The following is a 24,393-nucleotide window of genomic DNA, read 5'->3' as shown; positions in this document are numbered from 1 at the left end:
CTCGTCGTTGTGTCCTTGGGCAAGACACTTCACCTGTTGCCTACTGGTGGTGGTCAGAGGGCCCGGTGGCGCCAGTGTCCGGCAGCCTCGCCTCTGTCAGTGCGCCCCAGGGTGGCTGTGGTTACAATGTAGCTTGCCATCACCAGTGTGCGAATGTGTGTGTGAATGGGTGGATGACTGGATATGTAAAGCGCTTTGGGGTCCTTAGGGACTAGTAAAGCGCTATATAAATACAGGCCATTTACCATTTACCATGCTAACTGAGGCCCGTAGAGTCTGAGATGTGGGTTGGGTAATTCGCAGTTTCTCTGAGCGTTGCACCGGCTGTTCTTGGGGGTGGGAGGGTGGAGGTAGTGGGACACCTGAATGCTCCAGATGAACACTGGCTGATGATCAGTTCATCAAGTCCATTTGATTAGCAGCACCTGGCTGCTACTTAACCTCATCATTTCTTTGAAAGGTGTAAGTGTGGACTTGGTTTTTCACAAGTTTGAATAAAGTTCTAATTTAAAGGATACAGTTTATTCCATCCTTGTTCCATATTCTGTTTTTGACATTCTCAGGATTTACTTGAACTTCTGAAAATTACTTTTCTTATAATCTAGCTAGCATTTGCTTCTGTTTTTACACCCGCATTAATTGTTATAACTTCCTGCTATTTTTCCTTCCCTTCAGTGTTCCTGATGTTTGTGGTGACACCACACCCGTGTGTGTCATGCGTAGTTTCATGCATGTATCTGTGTGTATGTGTGTGTTTCAGCCTGCCTCACAATCTTCAGAGTTACCTCAGTCCCAGCTACAGCCGCCTCAAGTTCTCTCATTCATAGAGAGGTAATACTTGCACGTACACACACACACACACACAAACACACACAGTTACTCTTCCCTGAAATCAAGGCAATTTCTCTGAATGACATTTTAGCTTTGTGACATCTTTCTCTCACTCAGTGCTCTTTTTAGGTCTTTCTCTCTTACTGTGTTTTGCTTATGTTGTACCTCAGTGGCCATTCTGAGACTTCAGGTTTGAGCGACGGCAACGAGGGAGGAGGAGGTCGTCATGAAGGGCGCTCGGCCAAGCGACACCAGAGACGTTCTGTGCGAAGTCGATCACACCATGAGAAGACGACCAAGGCGAAACTCAATGTTCTCAATGTAATAGCGCACACCTGATAAGTCCTGTGAGGTCAAAATTAAAAACAGGCCCTGTTTTCTACTGCACCAAGTATCCATTTAATGGTTGTTAGAAATGTGTCACTTACAGTAAAGTTATTTATTTCCATTCATTATCTTTTCTTTCTGTGTATGTATTTCTTGATGTGCTTGCATGTAGATCTCCAACCTTGGAGACAGGGTAGCAGAGTGTCAGCTGGAGACCCACAACAGGAAGATGGTGACCTTTAGGTTTGACTTGGATGGAGACAACCCTGAGGAAATTGCCCAGATCATGGTGCACACAATATCACACAACGACTCACATCCACTGTTTTTGATTCATTTCCACTTGCTCCAAATTATAGTTGTTCTAAAATTCTGTATATGAATTGAGTTCTGAAGGATTTCGTATAGTCTAAGTTCTGTTAACCAATTACTTTTGAGCAGACTGCATACATGTAAACAGCCCACGTGGAGAACAAGTTTGTCATTAGCTTTTTTAATTAAATAAATTTAATTCTGACGTTGCAATCTAATTAAAAATGACTATAGTACTTTGTATGACCCGTCAGTGGAATTGCATGTTTCAACAGCACACAGTTACCAGAGTGGATATTAAACAATATTTCCTCACAGCTGACCAGTTACTACTTTGAATATGAGCGAATGTTGGCTCGTCAGCTTCAGCCATCCAACCTTCACGTTATACTGTCTGTAAATCCCTATTAATAGCTCTGTATTAAGGCTGGATTGTTTTTACGTGCCGGCGCGCCTGCTATCTGCTCTGCGTCATCCAAAACCACTGAAGTACATGCTCTAGTCCTTGCACTTTCATGGAGAGTTCTCATCAGACTCTCACACAAGGCAAAACTACTCGTATGTTACCTCACACTCATGTAGGAAGAAGGCTTATATAAAGAAATATTGCTGTTTGTGACTGATTATATTGCAAATTCATAAGCGTGTGACTAAGCGTGACCTTTTCAACGTGCATGCAGGTCGAGAGTGAGTTTATCCTGGAGAGCGAGAGAGAGTCATTTATTGAACAGGTCAGAGAGGTGATAGAGAACGCTGATGAGAAGGGTCTGGAAAGAGATGCCAACAGCCAGACAAAGAAAACAGTGAGTCTTTATTTTATTCACTGCTGCTGCTATTGAATTTTTATAGCCTGTCTATGGTGTGTCTAAACTTACTGGTCATCTCTACCTTTGCCTCTAACAGACCAACTGTCATTGTTTAATGCATGCTCTCTTGTCGATCTGCAGATGGCAGGTGACACGCAACAGCAGAATCCTGCAATATCTGCCCCCATGCAAGGTAAAATAAAATAAAAAAGACGAAAGAAAAAGCCTTAAAATAAAATAAATCCGAGACCAGGTTTATTGAGCGGCAAGGACCTTCAGATCTTCTGAATGGAAATCAATAAATACACTTTTGTAAACACCTTTTTTTTTAGCCTGAAAACCTGCAACAGAACATGTCATAACATATCCAGGCCGTGTCTCACTCTTCTGCCTTTTTTAGGCATCCCACCCAGTCCATCTGCACAAGTGGTCCACTCGGCAGGTCGGAGATTTATCGTCAGCCTTGTACCCGAGGCGAGGCTGAAGGAACAAATGCTTCCCACCTCTCCTTCTCTTGCACCTCATGTTGAGACGGGTAAGGATTGTGTGCATTTGCGTGCATTACCTGTAGAGATCGTGTGTTGCCTGAGTGGCCTTAATTGTCATTCTATCACATGAATTCACATGAAGTTGAATAAAAGAAACAGAAACATTCTAACTGTATTTTCTGACAGTGCTGATCTAATTTGCCCAAAATTGCCCAAATTTGTTGATTTTAGATATGTTTTTAACATGATTCTTAATTGATAAGGTGTAATATAGCTTACTATGTATGTGGTACACTGGCTGAAATTTCAAATTTAATGGCTCTGCACACTATGTAGGGTGTTCTAAATAATTTGGTTACAGTGACCTATAAATCGGTGTAATCTGGGTGGAGCTAGGAATTACATATAATCATGTGGTGGCTTAAAATAGTTTCCTTTTTCTCTTCCAGTTTCTCCACCTCCATCACAGACTCCAGGTCAAGGTTTGGGCTTGTCCCATTCTACAGGAGCAGTCAGCTTACACCAAGCATTCTCTGAACTCCGACAGAACCAAAATCAGCTTGATTCAGGGCCCAACACTGCCCCACCCTCCATCCACTCCACCCATCCTCCACTTCTGGAGCCTGCAGCAGCTTCTGTCCCTTCACAGAGTAGCACACTCACTCCCACTGTGGATGCCGCTGCTGGGCATGTCCCTTCTAATTTAAACACAACACAGGATGCCTCTCTTCCTCCTCTTTCTGTATCCTCGACCCCTTCCGCCATCCATCTCAGTCCTCCCTGTTCCTCTTCTCCTCCCCCTACAACAGTGAATCAAAGCATCCTTCAATCACAGGTACTTCCACAGCCAGTAACTCAGGCTGTCTCACAACCCCAGACACAGGTACAAGCACAGCCTCAGCCCCAGGCTTTCAGCCACCCTCAGTCCCAGACAGTTTCTTCTGTCAGTGCTGCTTCAGTACCTTCCACTTTACCAACAGTGGTTCCCCCTCAAATGCTCACCTCCCCTCCTCTAGCCCACACTATTCCTTTTGTGTCCTCCCCGCCTTCTTCATCTCTTATAGCCAGTGAAGTCTCCTCTGATCATTCATCAGTCTTGCCAACTCCTTCCCTGACCTCCTCAGTCATCCCCACCACTGCCATCCTAGGTCCCCAGCTCGCGCCCTCTGTTGTCTCCCTCCCTGCTCCTACTCCCTCATCGTCCGCTGGAGGACTTCTGCCGGTGACCACAAATGTCCCCACAGTCCAACCAACTTTGGTGCACTCTCAGCCTCAGACAGCAGCCCTGGCTGGGCAGACGCATGCCCACAGTGACTGCGAGCCCAGGTGAGAGGTGGTCACTGTGTATTTATTTCTATTTTATTTCTATCCATATATATACACACACACACATACATACATGGTCAATTTTAGACTATATTTTGTGTGGAAAAGTTCTTGAATTCTTACTTACTTATTAACTTATTTACCCATAAATACTGATTATTTCTGAGACTTGTTGTCACCGATCTCCTTCAGATGTGAGCACTCCTCTGAGTCGCAGTGCAAACCAGACGACATCCAAGCTCTGGAAATGAAGCTGCGCTCTCTCTTCATGGACCTCGGAGGCGGGGTGCCTTCCACCCAGGGAGACATCGTAGCTGCTGATCTGGCTGCTGTGGCAGGTACCTCGTCACCAGTAGGACCTTGCTCCACCTCCACCACGTCTGTCGCAGCATCTGGCTCCAGCCAGTCAGCCATTCCTCCTCAACCCCCTTCCAGCCTGGCGCTGGGATCACTGGGATCCCCTGCTCCAATCCAGGGCCCTGGGACGCCTGTCTTCACCCCTGCACAGTCTAGTAGGAATATTTAAATCTTTTTTATTTAGTGGTGGTAAATCTTCTCTTCTTTTTATTTAATGTTGCTTTCTGCATTTTCTATAGTCATCCCTGTCTCATTAGGCCAGACCACTCCATCCAAAACGCCCTTATCCAGAGTACCGGTGAGTTGTATAATTCTAAACTTTTTCTAAAACTAAAGGTTTTTTGAGATGTAGTTCAATAATTTTTTGTAGTATGAAGTGTCGTGTGGTCAGACAGCATGTGCATGTTAGCTAATTTTAACTACATATTTTTTTTAATTGTTTGGAAGTCACAAATAATGTAGTTTTGGGAGATTTGCACAAGTTGCGATCAATGAAATACCAAAATCTTTTTTGATCGCACCTAGTATGTCTTCCACAGTTTTTCTCCCCAATTTCCTTAAAACTCATCTGGCATGGAAATCCCTTGTAACATTCTTAACCATAAACACTATTCTTGTTATCTCCTCTACAAATCTCTTCTCTTGTCTTTCTCATTTCTCCCACTCCCATGCTTTCATCACTTCTCTTTCTCCGGGATTAGGCCAGTTCTCCTCCTTCAGAACTCCCGCCACCCTTCCCTGGACCTTGTGTAATACAGGTGTTCTTTTTTGGATCATTTTTTAAGACCGATGTGTCTGAAACAGTACAACACTGTTTATAGACTGCTCGGTGTGTTTGTAATGTCTTTTTGCAATAGCTTCATCGGATTTAATTTGTGCTGTGCATAAGTTGTGCTTCTGCTTTTTTTCTGCCCTTTCTAAATTCTGCTAAAATGATTCATCTCTCTGAAACAGCAGCGTTATTACAGCCAATCTTGAAAAACTCTAAGATGAGACACTTAAAGGCCCAAAATAAAAAAGCTGCAGAGATGATACATCTGATACAAAGCCTACAAGGACAGTAAAACTTAAAAAAAGAAGAAATCTAATGAAATAATTACATTAAACAATTGAGTAATTTAACTTCAGTGTTACTTTAAAAAGAAGTCAAAAGCACATAAATGCAGTGTCAGGTGGGTTGGTTGACAAATGAGATAAGGCAGGAGTCTCTGTGGACTACGATGTTTGCAGATGATGATGAGATGATCTTTAGTGAAAGTAGGGAGCAGGTAGATGAGAGCCTGAAGAGGCGGAGGAATGTGCTGGAGAGAAAAAGAGTGAATATCAGTACAAACGAGACAGAAGACGTGCGTGAATGAGAGGGAAACAGGTGGGAAGGTGAAGTTGCAAGGAGTATGTGTTTAATACATGGGGTCAACCATCCAGAAGAATAAACAGTGCACAACAGAGGGAAATAAGAGAGCGCAGGCAGGGTGGAAAAGGTGGAAATGAATGTAGGGAGAGAGGACAGAGGACACGCAGAGAGTTGGTGTGACTAAAGTGGATGCCAGGCGATCCATAATGGAAGCTGCTGAAAGAAGAAGACGAAAAAGTCTCTGTGGACTTTTAAGATAAAGACTGGGAAGCACATGGAGCACTGGTCAAAGAGAATGACCAAACAGATTAAAACAGTTTGCCAGACAAATGCAGCAGTGAGCAGTTTGAGCACCAATGACTTCAGGACAGACAGATAGTGAACTGATTTCAGTTGCCAGACCGTGAATGCTTCAGTTTAAAAATAGACTTTCCTTTCAACCAGACAAGCACATTGAATAAATAGAGAGATGTGACATCTAAAACAATCTGATCTGCCCGGATACAACATCCCGTCCCTTATGTAAGTCTCCTGGATGAGACATGTCTCGTTTGATTAAGATAATCCTGCTGTCGTTGAAGTTCACTTGGGATTTGTTTTTAATTATTTATTTTGTAATTGTAGTTTAATTGCTCGAGAATGAATGGCTTTGCGCAGCTTCTGGATCACATTGTTCATTGGCGAAGGAGAGAAATCTGATTTTTTTTTTTTTTTTTTTGGTGAGGAACGGTGTTAAAAATGACAAATTTTAGACTTTAACTGGTCCTAATTTGTATGCTTTGCCAAGTTTTGAGGATGGTTAAAGCATCCAGTTGGACCAGAGGTTAGTTTGCATTTTTAGTCAGATGGTATAACTGGAAGTATTTTAATTACAGTTTGCTTGGAAACGTTCATTTAGACTAGAGGATTTTTAAAATAAACTTCAATGATATTGCACCCTATAAAACAGTGTTACAAAATCCTTGACAAAGAGAATGGAGCATGGTGTATATTCAGGTGGGCTATGAGATCACACACAAGGGCGATCCAGCTCATTGCATACCAGACGATGGCTCAGCTGACTCAGCTACACATCAGTAACATCATTGGTAAGCAGTTTATATAGGCTGCACCATATAAACTGCTTCAGTCTTCCAAAGGTTGTAGTAAATCTGCAAACCGCTGCAAACCCTCTCCAGCAAACCTGCCCTTTTTAATGTTGTGTCTGACTTAATCAGTGTGCCGTATCTGTTGTCTGTTCCATATGGGAGGTTTTGCTGGTGCTCTCGTCATGTCCAACTTTCCATGTATGAGTGCAAAGAAGCAGCAAGGTCCCAGAGTTGAGCTTTGCTTGGAAATATGAATTGCTGCTGATAGAAACAACAGTCTCCTTTTACTATTAGAATACCAGCTTACCTATATAAAACAAATATTCCATCCCTGAAAACAAAATTACCATAAAAGCAGAAAATAAAGACTAAAAAACATAATTGCACTGAAAAAAAAGTCCAAGATTGTGCATACATGAACGGTGATTACAAAGATGGCCTTGATTATGCAATTCTTAGTTTTCCAGGCAGCGAGCTGCAAAATAGAAGGAAGCCAAATGCGAACCAGATACTCAGCAAGAACCTGCCTGCAGATCTAAGACTGCAGTCTAACTCACAGCGGAGCAGCACTAAACAATTAATCAGTTTAGCTGAGCTTGGAGTTTGGTGTTGCTTTAATCCATAAAATCTTAAAATCAACTGAAATGTTTGATTCAGTTGGCTGATCTGTGCTTATGTTGCTAATCAACAGCTATTAGTAAAACCTGCGTGGCCAAGCCTGCCTCTTTTTGCACGGTTTTTGTTCTTGCATGGTCTAACAGTTTATCTGCCCACCTCTTCAGTCTCAGCAGCCTCTGGAGGACTTGGATGCCCAGTTAAGGAGAGCGTTGAGTCCAGAGACTGTTTCTGTGGGCGGTCAGGCCTCCCACATTAGTGTGGCTTCAGTTGGACAACCAGGTATGTTCGATTATACCCAAATCCTAATGTTATATTTTTGTATCTGTGTGATTTCTAAAGTATCCATCATATGTTCCTCAGTTCCTTTTCCAGTGGAGGAAGAAACTTTGTCCTCTCCTGTTCATCCCCCTCAAACTCAATTAGGACGATTTAAGGTAAAAGATCTTCAACACGAGACACCGCACATGAATACCGTCTGCATGTAAGGCTAGCATAATGAATATACGCTGGATCCCAATTGATAAGTAGGATCCAAGTGTTTCTTTGTCTCATAGCCTTCTTCCACGTTTCTCTTCGATGCTTAGGTCTCACGGGCTATCGAAGAGCCCGCTGTCCAGCGACCGGCCTGCACCGAGTCTTCCTCCACCACCTCCTCCACTTCATCTTCTTCATCATCCTCTACTCTCTCGAGCCCAGAGAACACATTGCACAAAAACTCCTCGTTGCCTCTGAAAGCGGAAGGAGCAGGAAAAACAGGAGACGTGGTGGACGGGCCCCCTCACAAGACTCCCGTTGGATCCCACCACCCCTCCCCTCTAACATCCCCTTGCCCCTCCCCCAAACCGCCCACCACCACCATAGGACGCTTTCAGGTAATCGTTCACTTTATTTTCTCTGCCGCCTCCTTTCCTTTTCGTCTTTTGTCCTTTTTCCCAGTTTTAATTCTCTCCCCTCCTCTTGTTGTTTTGTTCATATTTTCAATTTTTTAGGTTTCTCCTAAACCCGAGGCCCGCGTTGGTAGATTCTCAGTCAGTCGTGCTGAGGAGGAGAGTCCTCCACCTGCTGCCAAAGCTGCTAATGGACCCAGCGATCCTGGCCAAGTTTTGACTCCAGATTCTACCCATAAAGCCTCTCTGCCGAGTCTAAACAACTCCTTCAATAACTCCTACATCAGCAGTGACAATGACTCGGAATTTGAGGATGAGGACTTCAAACGGGAAGTCACTCGCCTCAGAGAGAAGTGAGTTATCCCTTTCTCATTTTCTTAAAGTGGAAAATAGATTCACACGTCCATTCTTTGTTTTATTGTCCACCTTTGCTTCTTTAGTAAGGTTAATGGCTTTGAAAAACTTGATTTTTCTCTCCTTCTCGTGCGCTTTTCTTCTCCTCCTTTTCCTTCCAAGAATGATTCCGTTCTTGTTACTTCTATATATCTTATTTTACTTTTCACCCACCAGGCACATGCGTGAGATTCAGGAACTTCAATCCCGCCAGAAGGAGGAAATAGACCGTCTGTTCACCAGGCTGGGAAAGGTAACCAGCGAGTAAAAAACAAAAAAACTGCAATTAAGGCAGCATCACAAAAAAACGGAATGTGAGAATTCTTCCTTTTGGCGTTGTAGGTTCCTCCGCCTTCAGCGATCCCTCCTGTTTTGACCTTGACTGGCAGGAGGAGACGGCCCACCAAAAGCAAGTCATCGAAATCGTCCAGAACCAGCAGCAAGAGTCCATTACAGCCAGGTAGGCTTTGGTGAAAAGATGAACACATGTAAAGGCTCAGTTCATTCAAAAAACGATTTCCTTCCCACACACATGTGAAAATAGTTAGTTTCTATTAACAAAATAGACAAACTTGAAAATACTGACACTACCAGAGCATGAAAAGGTGTTCTTCTAATTTGGTTGAACTGACCCTGAACGACCTTAATCTTGAACCCTAAGCCCACTACAGCCAGGACGGTTCAAAAACCTTTCGCTAACATTGCATCCTCTCTGTGTTTATGCATCCATGTGCACATGTATGTATGTGTGTTTATCTGCTTGTGTACACCTGCACGTGGGATCAGGCTCGGAGCTTGAACATTTCTGACTGCTTTCTCCGTCTGTTTTTCTCTGTGTGGTTGTGTGTGGGGGCGTGTCTCTGTAAATGTCTGGGTAAATGGGTCTCTTTAACTATCCATTACCTTTGTGTTTGTGTGTTTGTGCGTGTCTCTCTGCTTTCTGCGATTGGTCCTGGCCTGCTCCTTCCTCTTGCCCATGCCTTCTGCTATCTTCAGGCAGCACTCTATCCGCCCAGAGCGTCCCGACTATGTACCCCGGCCAGCTGGCTCTGCTAGCCCCAGGAGGATTAGCCGATTCGAACAGCAGCACTCTGCTCCAGCCCCTCAAACCCTCTCCCTCCAGTGACAACCTGTGTTCAGCCTACACCAGCGAGGCGGCGCTCTCTGTGCCCAGCCTGTGTGCTCCCACCCCAGGTATGCATCCGCTGAGAGTCCCGGGCCTCGTTGCATCTCCGCAGCATTAAAAGTTCACACAAACAGCTTATTGGATGCTTCGCATGCAGATTAAGACAAATGCATGCTGTTGGTTTGTCTTCACTCACTCACAACAAGATCTCCCATCTCTTTCTGTTGTTCTTTGTTGAGAGAAAAAAAACTGTGAGGGCTAACTCAGTGTCCTTTCTGTGTATTCTTCAACTGTGTCTCTTTTCATCTTTTCCTTCTCTTCCTTCTTCTTATCGTGTCTTTTCTCAATTTTCTCTCTTCGGTTTTATCGCTCTCCTTTCTTCTCATTTCTCCTCCCCTTCACCTCTCTCTTCTCCGTACTTTCCTCATCTCCTCTCTCTTCCCCTTCTTTCCCTCCTCCCTCTCTTCAGGCTGTGTAAAGTTCAGCTGGGGTTCGGAGCGTTTGGCCTTCAAGCCTGGCGGCAGGAGGACGCGCTTTCTGAGTACGCCCTGCTTGGCTCTTTGTGTGTAACGCTCTATTTCTTTGCTCTTCTCTTTTATCTTTACTTACTTTTGTTTAATTTTTTCCCCCCATATATCCGTCGAGTCACAGTCATCCTCTCCTGTGGGTTTTCTTCTTTGGTGGAGGAAGACCCGCTCATTCTGATATCATCAGTGCTCTGCAGAAATCTGTTAAATTTACAAAAAAAACACGCAAAGTCAGTTGAGTAGACATGAACATCAAACTTTGTGGTTTCAGAAGTTGAAACCTGAGTATTTTAGTTAAACAGACAAGCAGAAACAACGTTTTTACCTTAAAAAAGGTTGTAGGTGCATAAAAAAAGTAAACAATATAAGATCTTACTGCAGGACGCAAAATGTTCAGACAGTGATAGTTCTTCACACCCAGATCTTGCGGCAGTCATCTTTACATACTATTTCTTCATTTGTAATCTTGTTTCTTTCTTTGTCTTCCTTGCCAAAAATGTTATTTTTTTAACTTCCTTGCGCCCTTTTGGCTATAGTAAATAAGAATCGTTTTACTATAATAAGGTCAAAATGACTGAAAATGACAGAAAGTTTCTCACTGTCTGAAGATGCAGTGTGAAGGCCCTGAAATGATCAAAAGAGACACTGAGTTAGTGACACTGAGGCTTTTTTCATTTTTAAACAAGCCCATGTCTCTAATCAAAAATCCGGTACTGTGGCTCTGGGTCATAAAAATCTAAAAATCCAATGAATCAGAAATTGACAGCATTAGCAGGGAACTAAGTTTCATTAGACGGCTCCTGGTCAAAGCCCTTATCAGTCCTGCTTGATTGATGACAATATGTTGCAGATTAATACCGCAGAAATCAATTTTAGAGCTACTTCTAGCTTCTACTGCCGCTGCTCCGTCGCAAATACAGCAGAAGAGCCGATTGACCAAACATATCTATGCTGTTGCGATAAAGTTTGCTGCATGATAGCAGTTGGTTAGATTTTCCGAGAATTTAGGAGGAAAAACTTAAGGATGACGGCTTCATTTGAATTGACCCTTTAAAGTCAACTGTATCATATTTGATACATGTTTACAAGTTTTTGTCAGTTTTTGAGTCTTCTAGATCATCAGTGTGATGATGTAGAAATAAACTGCACGATTAACTTTGAAGGATGATGTAGCAAATATGATACAAATTAAAACTCATCATTTATACATCGTTTAATTCCCTCACAAAGTTCACTAAACACTTCATTTTCACAAAGCTTGAATTTTCTGGCGATTATTTTGTGATTCGGGCTTTAAAGGGCTTTAAAGGGAAAGCTAGTGAATACAGCAGCTAAACATGGATTTTACAAGCAGCTGGAGAATCCTGTACATTTATACTTAGACCTGTAACTAACGTTCTTTGTGACGTTATTCAAGCTCAAATAAGCTTCTATCCTAACAATAATCATTACAAACATTCTCCCTCTGATCGATTTCATCTTCGGTTGTCTGCTGGTATTAATTTCAAATCCTGACTGCTTCCATTTCTAACCCTTATTTCCAAATAGAGAAGGACGGACATGTTGATTATTTTAGCTTTTCTTTCATGCGTTTTGAATTTTTTTAAATAAGCAGTTTGTTTTTACATCAATTAAGCACACTTCAAAGCTTGATTTCTATTTTACTCTTAATAAAGTGTTTCTATTAAACCTTAATCTGTAATGCTCAAATGTTTTGTGCTTAAGGGACGTTTCTGAATGCTTCTGAACCCTCTGCAGCTCAAACCCTGTCTCTCCCTTCCTTCTTTCCTTTCCTCACTCGGTGTCCTCACCGCCCGCTCAGCCGTCCCCATGTCGCTGCATCAGCAGGAGTGGAGAGAGGCATACCTGGGTCTTAGTGGACTCGAGTTATTCTTGTTCCTTAACATAGTTTTAAAAAGTCTAGAATTGGATTCAAATTCTTGCTTATAATCAGGGTGTGATTTTATGCATCCCTCTCATTTTTATCGCTGCACTTTGAAACAGTCTACAGCACAAACTTCAGTCTAATGGGGAGCTGATTTCACTTTCAGTGCTTGCAGTCTTTTTAAGTAGAAATTTCACTGCATGGGGCGGGCTTTTCATTGAGCCAAAAAGCACCGCATGTTCGTTCATCTCGTTGAACTGCAGCTATGCATGGGGCCGCTGTCTGAGACATCCTGCAGACGTTACTCACATGCGGTGGTGCAGCTGCTATGATAGGCTGACAGAAAGTAGTAGGTGCACTCCTGTGTAAAAAGAGCTGCTCTAAGTCAGTCATTAAAGCAGGCTGTTGTCTAAGTTTGAGACGTAGGATTGTACTGCAGCAGAATATTTATTCAGCCTAACAATTCTTTAGACTGACAGTAATTTTTTAGCTTATTTCATATTAAATAGTGACGTTGATGCACAGATAGATTTGAGTCTTGCTTGTATCATTAGGATTGATTGGATTGTGACTGAAAGCACAAACGTGATGCTGAGAATTTTGCACATTAATTTAAAACCAGAATCCTTTTTTGCACAAATCCCACCCTGTTTATAGAAAGTCTGAAAATCAAAGTCGATTACAATATTTGACCCAGGTGTGGTAAGGCCCTGTGAGCTGCAGAGAGTATCAGAATCACATGTGAAACCAGGTTTTGGTTTGCCCATAAGCATCTTAAAGCCACAGTACACATTTATGGCACATGTGGCTGTGTGCAAAGGCAAATCTGAAATTTGATATTGTTATTAAATTGAAAGTAAAGCAATGTCAATAGCTTTGGTTAAATAATATGTTCACCTCTGGGCTAAAAGTAACTGTCGACTGAGGTCTGCATATCTGCAGAAAATTGTCTGTGTATCTTACCATTGTCAGAAAATGCTTTACTCATTTGTGTGGTTGTACATTAAATAATAATAATAATAATCAGGGGCAAAGTCTCCTCCACTATTTGCTTTGTGTTTCTGGGGACATGTTACATTGTGTGACAGGTTTTTAAGATGTTCCTGGGCAGCTCAACACCAAAGTCTTGTTTGTTTCAAGGTCACATTATCATGCTTATACCTGTCACAATGTGCATTGTGTTTGGTTGTTGTGTGTTGTGGGCGGGGCTTAACTCTGACTCTCTCCCGATCCCTCCAATTGTTGTCTTCCGGCCGCACAGGGAAGATGGTGAAAAAAGTCTGCCCCTGCAACCAGCTCTGTAGTAACTATCTCTCTTTTTGGTCTTTCCTCCCTCCCTCCATCCATACCAACTCCTCCATCCTTGCACTTGCTCTCCCACGCTTCCTCCCGCCTTCTGACGCCCTGTCGGTTACAGCTCCGACCCTCTGCCAGATTTGAGATCCGTTAACTTCAGTTATTTCAGCTAAGACGAGCTTTGCAGTTTCGATGATGGCGTTTCAGGGAAAGTCCAGTTTGAGGGCTGAAATAACTGAAGTGTGTAGCCTTAACAGATCTAAACTGACAGCGCATGCACCTGCAAGCTCTCCCTCTCTCTCACACACGCATATAATGTGCCAAACACTAACACATACAAGCTGCCCCTCCCGTTCCTCTCAGCCTTCACCATGGCTTTTGGCTTGGACTACATAGACCAGAATCCCATGCTGCTGCAGTCGTTCATGACTCAGCGTCTCCTCATTCTTATTTTCCTCCATTTTGTTTAGCATGACATGACAGTTTATTTCTATTTATTGATTTATTTATTTTTGTCAGACCAACTGTATAATCCTTGACAATCCTTGCATATTCTGCCTGTTCTCATTTAATATCTGATATGAACAAATCATGTCAATATTTAACGCCCATGCTCATTCTGCTGGCATGGCTTTGGGATGATCTTGTATGCAAAGGAAGTGCATCAGCTTCGTGTGATTATAAGGGTAATGTGCAGTTATGGGGATGTTTAAAACATAAGAAAACATGATCTATCTGCAGTATGTGTATATGCTTTTCATATCTTTATGGTTTTCCTCGTAGCATTTATAAATGAATCTTTATCTTCTCTTCCACAGACCTAAATTATTTATAAAAATTGCATATTTACAAAAGATAAACCTGTATTCTCAAAGACTTGTCTGCAGTATAAGGGATCCAGAATTAAGGGACTTGAAACTGTTGTTTGAAGCAGCAGAGTGTGCAGCGTCTTGTAGCAAAGAGCTTATTTCACTAGCCAGTGTTTGGTGGTTTCCTATTGGACTGATAGACCAGCCCTGTCATTACCCATCATTGAGCACGGTATGGGGAACACACAGATGCCAAAAAGCCAGCCTGCAGTGTGTGCTTTTTTTTTGGAGTTTAGTCTGCATTAAGTTTGGTAGTGGGTGGGAAAAAAAACACATAATACTTCCTGATACAGAGCTTGAGCACCATCTAGTGTCTGGGAAATGTATTCAGAGTTAAGAGGTGCACTGCAGGGGCATTTTGAATGCTCTACAGGCTGTCCAGTGTGATCTGATTCCTTGTTATAAATAAGATATATATACTATAAAGGGTTCAGCATTTATCCTAACTGCCAAAGTGCCCTTCCTCTGCTATCATAAGTTGTCTCTTATTCCTGTTTATCATCATGATCTCCATCATTAAAACTAAACAATGCAGTTCTGTGACCATGTCGACATGCTCAGCTGCCCTAAACCTCCTGACCTGACCAACCTCTGTCTGCCCTTTGTGGTTAAGACAGAGCCGCCTGCCGCCAATCACAATCATCCAGATAACATCAGCTTTGCCTCACCTTTTAAACATTATCTCACACTATTTGCTCTTTTCCCTCCTCCCTTGTGTCTATCTTGACTCTCAGGGACGAATAGCACCAATGCAGTGAGCGGTTCAGGTGGTTTGGGTCAAAGCCAGGGGGGTTCTCAGTGTCTGGCCCCCAACATGCCAGCCCCACACCAGAGGAAAGGAACCTTCACCGATGACCTTCATAAACTGGTGGACAACTGGGCCAGAGATGCCATGAACCTCTCACAGGTTTAGTGCTGTTTTTGAATGTATATTTTAAAACATAGCAAGAGTTTTCATATCAAAGAAAAATATATTTTATCAGTGACTCAGCAGGTCCCATAGTTAGTTCACTAGATATGAAGACAGAGAGGAAAGAGCTTAAACTCTGAAACCTCCTTTTTAGAAATGCAAATGTGTTTGATCTGTTGAAGAAACCTGATCCAAGGCCTTTTGGATGTATACAAAAAGTGTTAGCCATAACTTTGTGCCTTGCAGTGTTAATCTTAAGAGAAAGGTCATGAACATGACAAATATTTTTTCTGTTATCAGTGGACATGGAAGCAGTTTTTTGTGATTAATTATATATTACATCATTATGTTTGTACAGTAAATTAAACATTGAACTGTTTCAGGGTAAGAGGAGTGCCAAACAGCTGCAGCAGGCTCCGGTGCAGGGACACAGCTATGAGGTTAATATTAAAAAACACCACATCGCATCATTTCTGCACTAAACTCTTAGAAAAAACACAAAAAGCTGTTTGATCCCTGCCTGCTTTACTACATCCAGATTTCTGGATGATGTGCTATTGTATTCCCTTAACAACTGATCTTTTGGTGTTTAATTAAAATGCATTATTTTGCATCATGTGCCATTTAAAACACAGTAAAATTTACACGTTATTATATTACAATGTGATATTGATTTTTCAAATTGATACTTTTTACTTTTCAGACATGCAAATTCCCAAAAAAATGTTTTGGTTATTTAATTATTAAATTCCACCTGACATGAAGCAAATCTGCTGTGTTGGTGGTCCAGAGAATAACACAGTTTGTTTAGCTAAGATAAATGTCGCATGGCTGTATTTTTGGGTTGGTTTTTTTTTACTTACATTTTAAGCAGGCTTGGTTAATAATAACTCTTTAATTTTAACTCCTTGAAAGACATCTTTACCTAGCACAGGGAACTAGAATCAAATTATTTAAGAGAAAAATGCTTAATTTTGAATTTTGAGTGACGTTTCTCCTCCCCTGCAGGTTATCCAGTCAGCCAGTCTGGGCAGGAAGTACTCCGCTCCCAGCCAGCTGTGTCCCAGCAGCATAGGTGGTTCAGCCCACATCCCAACAAACTCCAGCACCGCTACCTCTCTGGCTGCCCGAAAGGGCTCTTTATGCCACCCTCCTGCCTCCTCCACTCCACCCCAACCCCAGCTTCCCCAGTTCATCCACTACACCCCAACTGCTGCCTATAGTGCACAATGGTCTGGTCCGGCTCACAGCCTGTCCACCCCACACCAAGCACCAACACAGCCTCTGCTGGTCAGTACCTCCCAACCCCTGGGCCCCTACCCCACGCCACAGGGCCAGATTCCAGGCCAGGGGCCACTCCAAGCTTTCCATGTGACCAATACCCTGCAGAAATCAGTCAGTAACCCGGGAGGACCCAACTTGAGGACCACGTAGGGCTCAGAGTCGGGGCCGGTTTAAATCACGGCCTGAGAGGACTGGTGTGAAGTGGAGTGTTCATCGCTGGATTGACTAGAAAGTGTGATTGATTTTATTTCTTTTGTTGGGAGAGGGGGGTTGAGACGGGGGTAGGCATGCGTGTGCATGAGAAGCCACTTCAGGCTGCACTTCAGAGAAAAGCAGTGCAGCCTTTCTGCTGTGGGCTTGTAGCAAAAGAAAAAGACTCAGAGTACAATGATAAAAGGCCAAAGAGGTTCTGACAGGGTGTGTGGGCTTGCTGTCAATAACTGTCTGCATGTTTGCTCTAATGGCTGGTTTACACTTGTTGGATTTCACGCTCTGACATGAGTTAACATGTCTTTACATAATATGGGTTAGTGAGCCGTGCTTACTAGACAGACGACATTACATCAGGCTCAGGAGGAGGAAGAATGTGGTAGCCAGCTTTTACAAAATCCAACTTGAGCCTTTGTGTCCGTGGAGTACCTTCTCATCAATTCCTGCTGGTACTGATTTTAAGGCCTCTGCTATCCATGTTTATCAGTCTCTGCTAGAAATCCCAACAAAAAAACTTGCAAATATGCATTTCTTCCATTGGGGGTGAGCATTGCTAGTCCTCACATTAACCGATATTGTTGCTTAGCGTTAGGAATCAAAATCGTCAGTGTTTCTGACAGCAGTTAGCATCCTTAAATCAAAGGATTACAGGAGGAGATGCAAATGGCAGCAGATAGAAGGGTGAGGTGAGAGCAGAAGACGAGTCCGCATAACTCTAATCGAATGTTTCAGGAAGTCGTTTGGAAGTTGGAGAGCCTTCCTAACCTTTAAAAGCACAAAGCGAGTCAAGATTAAATCAAATACATATCGAGACTAGATGTAGCCCAGCATCTCCGCCGTCTTCTTCTCCCCCTCCCCACCGCTCAGTGTGGCAAAGTATTCAAGCAGGTAGAGAGAGATGGAAGTGGGAAAGCCCTCCATCAGCTTCCTGTTTCAGCTCACTTCATGTCGATGGGGTCCCAAACGGGCAGAACAGATGCTTCACGACTTCTTTCGTCCCTCTCTCTTCACCTCCCTGTTGCAATTTGAAGCAATAACAGCAGAAACCTTTTAGAAGAGGACAAAAAAAGCCCGAACACAAGAGAACTCAGTGTGTAAAAGTGACCTTGTTATCAAGATAATATCCATGTATAGTTCGTGTCTGTTTTTTCGAATGTCTGCTATGATGATTCCATTTTTTTTGTGTGTGTCGTCGGGTTGGTTCCCTTGTTGCCCCCTGCCCCACCCACCTACCGCCACCCCAGCTAGCAATCTGACGCATACACATTCACACACCCACGCAACTCTTATGACATTCATATAAATACACAAAGCCGCATACAGTCATTCACAGACTCATGTAAATACACTCACGCATAGTTGGAGGTGTAGCAGCTGTCAGACTCATGGGCCGTGCCTCAGTTCTTAGTGTCATAATTAGGTCGTTTTCAATATCTGGGTTGAAATGCAATGTACATTATTGTCATAATTATTGTTGTTAATGATTGTTCTATTTAAAAAGAAACAAAAAACAAAACCGTGTTCTGTCAATGGACCTGTTATATGTGCACATCGCTGTATGATGTGGAGACACTGTGATTATTGTTGTTTGTTATTAGCAAATGTTGTTGGACAACATTAGTTTTAGGGTGAATTTAAAAACAAAAAAAAGCATATTTAGAATAGTTTTTCGGGGTCCTTTCGCTTTCAATTCACAGCTTTCCACAAACGAATTTTTGGAGATCGGTAACCCCTCTCTCTCTTTCTCTTTTTTTCCAATAAGCGTCCTTCTGTCAGTTTACTGAGGACACACTTCCAAACCAATGCCTTACCAACAACTAATCAATCCGTTTTTTCAGGTCATCTCTATAAACTGGGTGAATTGAAAGCCGAAACTGACCTGAGTATAAAGACAAACCGGCGTGAACGCCAGGATAGTCGATATTTAGATAATAAAGTAAAGCTAGCTATTTTTTTTCTTAATACAGTACTTGTCTATCAGACACTTTAAATAGCCCTCCTCTTCCCTTTCTCCCCTGGTTTTGTTAGATGAATGTGAATGTATAAAAACCAATGGTGTCCATTTTTAATGTACTTGAAAAAAAAAAAAACCCTGTCTTTTATTTTTGCTTGTCTTCGCTCCCCCTGACCCCTCTAGAGCCTCTAGTGATGGCTGGAGGTATTAAACTAGTGCCTTGCTTCCTTCCTGTTGCTTCTCCATTGGAGGTTAAAGTGAGCACATTGGACAGAATTTGTGGAGGATATAAGGTTGTTGCTGTGAAGTTTAGCGGATGAGGCCTGCAGTGTATATGTGCGCGCACGTTTAGGCCGGCTTGTGATGATTCCTCCTGAGTGTATTTTTTGCAAAATGGGGAAATTTGGAGTGAAATGCTCTGCTGCCGTTTGAACGAAGGTTGAGATTGACGTCCAGAGACGGAGAAAGGCAACCGTTTGTTATCAGTGTTGTTTCTATTGCTGTATATATATTTTTTTTCTTCAGTTTTAAGGAGGGAGTTTATTGAAGATTGTATTCGAAGCTTGGACCACTCTGTACTTTGACCCGAGTGCAGCATACTTGCGGGGAGAGCATGCCGTGGTACAGTGACATAGTGTTCTTTTTAACGTGAGATCAGCTGATATTAAAGACTCGTTTTAGCTTTCTGTCAGGATTTGAAACTCTGAGACCATCAGAGCTAACCAGGAATGTGATATAGGCCATGATGTCGCGCTCTACTGTCAGAATAATTTGGGTTTACTGAAATATTGTGAGAAGCGCAGGCTAATGGCCCTGTTTAGGTATGTCTGAAATCTGTTTATACTTGGCGTTAAAATGTATCTGGAGGGATCAGATCACATGTGGATGTGGCACTAAATATAAAAAGGACCACCAAGGCACACTGTGATAGGCTGAGGTAGTCTGCAGTGCATCAGGCCACTTCTTTTGAAGTGTAAATATCGTTGTGCCCTGATGCATCCCCCTCAAGGACTTCAGAGGAAAGCATGTCACTAGTGCAAGATGTACAGTATAGGTCCTTTTTCCTATTGTTCTGCCTCCTTTGCAAGTCACAAATGAATTATCTGTGTTTGTTTGCTAGCCTTTAACTATCTAGCAAAAGTCACATATACAGGAAGTAGCCAAGCAGTCAGCTGGACACTTTCAGACACGGTAAACAACAGCTGTAATCTGGTGATCCGGTCATGCATTAGATGCATTAGTCAAACCGAGTCTAAAGAAGGTTCGGTATATCTAAATAAGCAGCAACCTAACACTTGAAAATGCAACTTTAAAAAAATGTAGCCAAAAAAGTGTTTGGTGCATATAGATACTCTGTGACATCATCTTTTTCTGATACATTTTAAACTAGTTGGAAGTAACTAGCTGGAAGAAAGAAAGGAATAAAGAAAAACAAGGCAGTACTTTGTCAGGACCCATAAAAATTCTGCAAAAATATTAACGAGGCAGCACAGTTGTCAGCTGTCTTTACAGAAATTGAAAAACCAACAAATAAAAGTCAGCTTTAACGAGTTTTTGAGTGAAGGTATGACAGAGATGATGGCAGTCATGATGATTGATGGATTTAAGGGAGTACGTGCAAGGCCTCTGGCACCCTCTACTGTTTTTTTGTTTTGTTTTTTTAACCTGTAACACAAATTAAACATTTGGTACAAACTTCAAAGCTTTGCATCTTTCCATTGCTTTTTTCCAGATTGTGTGTAAGTTACTTTGTAAAGTTTGTGCAAAAGAGCATAGATCTTTTTTCGTTATATTCCTCGAGAAAAATAACGCAACATTTTTTACTACTTGGCAAGTTTGGTTGAAGCTGTGAATAGTCATTGAGCCACTTTGCTTCTGAGTTCTCAATATAAGCATTCTGTCAGACCTTTAATGATGCCACAAACTCAGTGCCATTTGATTTTTTGTTTTTGTCAGTGGAGGAAAAAAAGTGGCGTAGTTACCTGCTTTAATTCACTGGAGCTGTTTAATTTGCCAGGTATCATCCTGGATCTGCACTTTGCAGCTGCAGATTTGAGGTTTGGTCATATTTTACTGTCTCTCTGTTACGCAATGATTACAATAAAAGGAATACCTGCTGCGCTGCAATGCCCTTGCATGCAGTATTAAAACTGTCACTTTAATAATATCAATATCAAACTGAGATTACAGTAGGTTTTGACGGCTATGCCCCTGCTGGAAGTGGGTGCAGTTATTGTGAAGTTTTGGAGTTGTCGTGGAGGAATTTTACTGTGAAAGGCTCGAAAGTTTTCCAGCACAGGCACTCTTATTGTGAAGTTTCCTCGAGTTAAAGTGGAAAAGTAGGATTGTGTGTTTCAGGAGAGGCGTGCACGGTGTAGCAATAGTTTGAACTCGCTTGCATTAGAATCAGTTTCCTGTTGATGTGTTTTCCAGTTTTCGCCTCTTCAGGACTCGCTTACCCTTTACGCTTTTCACTGTAGAAGTGCCCACATGTAAAAAACAAACAAAAGAGAGAGAAAAACAACAATAAAAGAGATTCTGCCTTTCAGCGCACACACACACACACACACAAAGCCACAGTCACAGATACATGCAACTCCTCGCTGTTTTATGTAGCTTGCTCCTGTGAAATGATGTGTTGAAAACAGCAACAGTTTCTGTGAGCGTTGCTGAAAATATGTCGATTTTGTTTCTTGTCTCTCTCCACTCTCACATTTTGTTTTTTTGAATTCTCACTGTGCCGTTTTACTGTCTCTACCAGCTCCTAATTTAATTCATTGCTTTCCTTTTTCTGTATCGTGGTTGACGTTGTTCAAACATGGTCGGATTTTAAGTAAACAAATATGAAAGAATGAAAGAGAATAACAAAAAATAAATAAATACATGTAAGGAGTCATCGACAGCCTTTAATGGTATGTTTTGCACTAAGTATAGAGTGTTCAAGCTTCTTATTAAAAACAAAACTTTGCGCTTTGCGCTACAATACAATAAATTTGTTACTTTATTTGTAAAAACTTAATAAATAAAAGTTGTTTAAATGAATCTGAGTGGGGGTTTTGTGTATTATTTGGGTTGTTATGGCTTAAATAGTTTTTCTCTGCCGACTCAAACCTTTTAAGTCTGGATGAATCACTCCATTATAATTATACATTCAATAAGAATGTATTCTTAACCTTCCGCTGAGAGCATTTCTGGTGATGCTGCTACCTCTCATGTCCTGTCTCAGGTCTTTGCTGGACTTTTTTCCTATTTCTTAAGACATGACTTTCAGATACTTTTCATCTGAAGTATTTTTGTTTTTCTGGGGGGTTTTTTGGCCCCGCCACTTTTTCTTTTGTCCTCCCACTTGTCCAGTTTTTTAAGGCAACACAAGTTTTCGGCTAACAGCTCTTTGGGAATCACCTTGGTGGTGCAAAAATGCTATTTTTATTCCTGCCCAACTGCATTATCTTTGACATTTTTCACATATTCAACTAAAGAAACAGGAATGATGTGTTTTGCACATCTGTGCAACAACACAAAATGCTTAAGGATATAATTTACAATCGATTCTTTGCTAAGTTGTCTGATATGTGTAGAAACGGTACCGATTTAGGTTCTTTTTTTTTTTATGTTTGAGTGATTCATGGGTCGAGGAGTAAGGTGTAAAGAATGGACTAAAAATGAGTGAAAAGCAGACAAATGTCTTAAGAAAAACTTTGAAAGGCCTCAAGAAAACCTTGAGAACTATTGCTCAAAAGGACTTTGAAAATGCAAGAAAGTCTGACTCGTTGTAAGAAAATTATTAGCAATGAGAGGTGGCTTAAAGAAAAGTAAGTGTGCCGATGTGGATGCTTGCAGCGACTGCTGTATAGAGACCATCCTGCTACATATGAAACACATCAGAGTCATAATTGTTATTTTAGTCACGTGTTGGTTTATTATCCTTATTGTTTTATCTGGGACTGTTTGCAGACATCTCAGAGAGAGGAGACACCAGCATCTGAACAGAGACTGAACAGCAACCTGCAGCTCCCTGCTTGGCTGCTCCAGTTTTCTCCTCACTCATGTTGCCCACCAGTGATTTCTAGCTGCCCACCCACACAGCAGGCTAGAATATGCGCTGAGCCTCAGCACCCAATACTTGGACATGTTTTCTTTATTAAATAATGAACCAGACCCCAAAAAGTAAACAGCTTTCATTGCTAGGCAACGGGAGCAGCATTTGGCGATGCAGCACCTGACATTCCTGACCTTGTGGGCGGAGCATGCATGGAATTGAATGTTTAGTAGAACTGTGCAACACAAGCACTTAGTTACAGCATTTTCCATTTTATCCAGACACAGCTAGAGACACATCTACAGCAGCATCTCTGTGCAGGACAAACGACAGTTGACAAAGAAAACATCGAAAACTTCACTTCACTACAATACGTTGGTTCCTTTGTTTAAAAGGCCAAAATGAATCGAGAGAGAACGAGAAGAGGATCGGCGAGTGCTTCACCATACAATACAGTACAGCTGATTAACCTGCAAGAAGAATTTCAAATGATACAGGCTGAAAATGTCAAATTAAAAGAGGCAGAAAAATCAAGAGGAGAAGCTAAAAATTCAAAGTTTGAAACTGAAGTAGTATTGCAGGAATTACAGCATGTGGGTCTAAAACTTAATGTTGAATTGTCTGCTCTAACTGCTCTATCCCATGTTGTTGCAGTATATTAATGGCTTACATTGTACTGTGGATGGATTGTCTCAGTTGTTCTCCTGACTGAAGTTTACAGTCCGTTTAATGCATAAAGCCATTAACTTGGTAAGAGAGTCGGGGAGATCTCGCATAATGAGTTCATCTTTCACCTCTTCATGAACATTGTGTCACAGTCTGGCAAGGGCAGACTGTAGGGGTTGACAAAAAGACCCAAAACGCAGACTCCAAGGAACAGGGAACAGAACTTGAAATGTTAACAAAAGGCGAGCCGTTTAATATGGCTGGTAGAAAAGGTACAAACAAAGGGCAAGGCAAACTGAAGCAAAATTAACACAAACCTAAACTGGGGACTCTAAACAAACAATAAGAAAAACCTAGACAAGAAACTTGGAAGCATGGCATGGCATAGGAAACATGGCGTGGACAACAGACGACCTGACAATCACACACTGAAAACAGAGGACTTAAATACACAGGAGGTGATTAGGGGAAGTGGGAACACATGGAGGAACAGCTGACTGACATGAGCCTAATGACAGGACAAGGGAAGTGAAACTAAATACAATGAACAAAGAACACACGACTCTTTCAAAATAAAACAGGAAACATGAGACAGACATGATAATACAAACTTGATAACATAAGCCACGCAGCATGAAACACGAAGGGTGAGGGGAAGCTTAAATACAGGGGAAGAAAACACAAGGAGTCTAATAACCAAATGAACTTAGATAACCTAATGAACAAAATAAACTCAAACTTAAAACGCTGGGTCAAAAGACCCAGGATCATGACAGAGCTCCCCCTTCAAGGGCGGATTCCAGACGCCCAAAACCACGAACAAAGAAAAGCAACAAGAAA

General features: G+C 42.0%; 1 protein-coding gene across 13 annotated transcripts in view; it reads left to right on the top strand.

Annotated features, from left to right (window-relative positions):
- Positions 1 to 21,895, top strand: part of wnk1b (WNK lysine deficient protein kinase 1b) — a 97,463-nt gene extending 75,568 nt beyond the window's left edge. For 6 of the 13 annotated variants that reach the window (XM_086269612.1, XM_086269602.1, XM_086269603.1 and 3 more), the window contains 22 exons: positions 761 to 831; positions 1,002 to 1,152; positions 1,331 to 1,447; positions 2,151 to 2,273; positions 2,418 to 2,469; positions 2,677 to 2,811; positions 3,214 to 4,090; positions 4,283 to 4,602; positions 4,687 to 4,745; positions 5,149 to 5,205; positions 7,672 to 7,786; positions 7,868 to 7,941; positions 8,092 to 8,379; positions 8,497 to 8,747; positions 8,965 to 9,040; positions 9,130 to 9,247; positions 9,784 to 9,981; positions 10,383 to 10,475; positions 13,587 to 13,628; positions 15,225 to 15,397; positions 15,784 to 15,840; positions 16,409 to 21,895. In XM_086269612.1, the coding sequence (XP_086125738.1) occupies positions 761 to 831; positions 1,002 to 1,152; positions 1,331 to 1,447; positions 2,151 to 2,273; positions 2,418 to 2,469; positions 2,677 to 2,811; positions 3,214 to 4,090; positions 4,283 to 4,602; positions 4,687 to 4,745; positions 5,149 to 5,205; positions 7,672 to 7,786; positions 7,868 to 7,941; positions 8,092 to 8,379; positions 8,497 to 8,747; positions 8,965 to 9,040; positions 9,130 to 9,247; positions 9,784 to 9,981; positions 10,383 to 10,475; positions 13,587 to 13,628; positions 15,225 to 15,397; positions 15,784 to 15,840; positions 16,409 to 16,834 (3,873 nt within the window). In that variant the 3' untranslated portion in view covers positions 16,835 to 21,895. The other 7 variants (XM_086269604.1, XM_086269613.1, XM_086269606.1 and 4 more) reach the window with 6 other exon arrangements.
- The last annotated feature ends 2,498 nt before the right edge of the window (positions 21,896 to 24,393 follow it).

This window comes from Aulonocara sp. 'chitande type north' Nkhata Bay, linkage group LG17, assembly GCF_057382095.1.
Source record: "Aulonocara sp. 'chitande type north' Nkhata Bay isolate Kocher_YH1m ecotype deep benthic linkage group LG17, A_spYH_male_GT1.1, whole genome shotgun sequence".
In the NCBI taxonomy this organism is placed as follows: Eukaryota; Metazoa; Chordata; class Actinopteri; order Cichliformes; family Cichlidae; genus Aulonocara; species Aulonocara sp. 'chitande type north' Nkhata Bay.
Note: the sequence above shows the minus strand (reverse complement) of the source record. Positions and strands in the feature narration are given on the sequence as shown.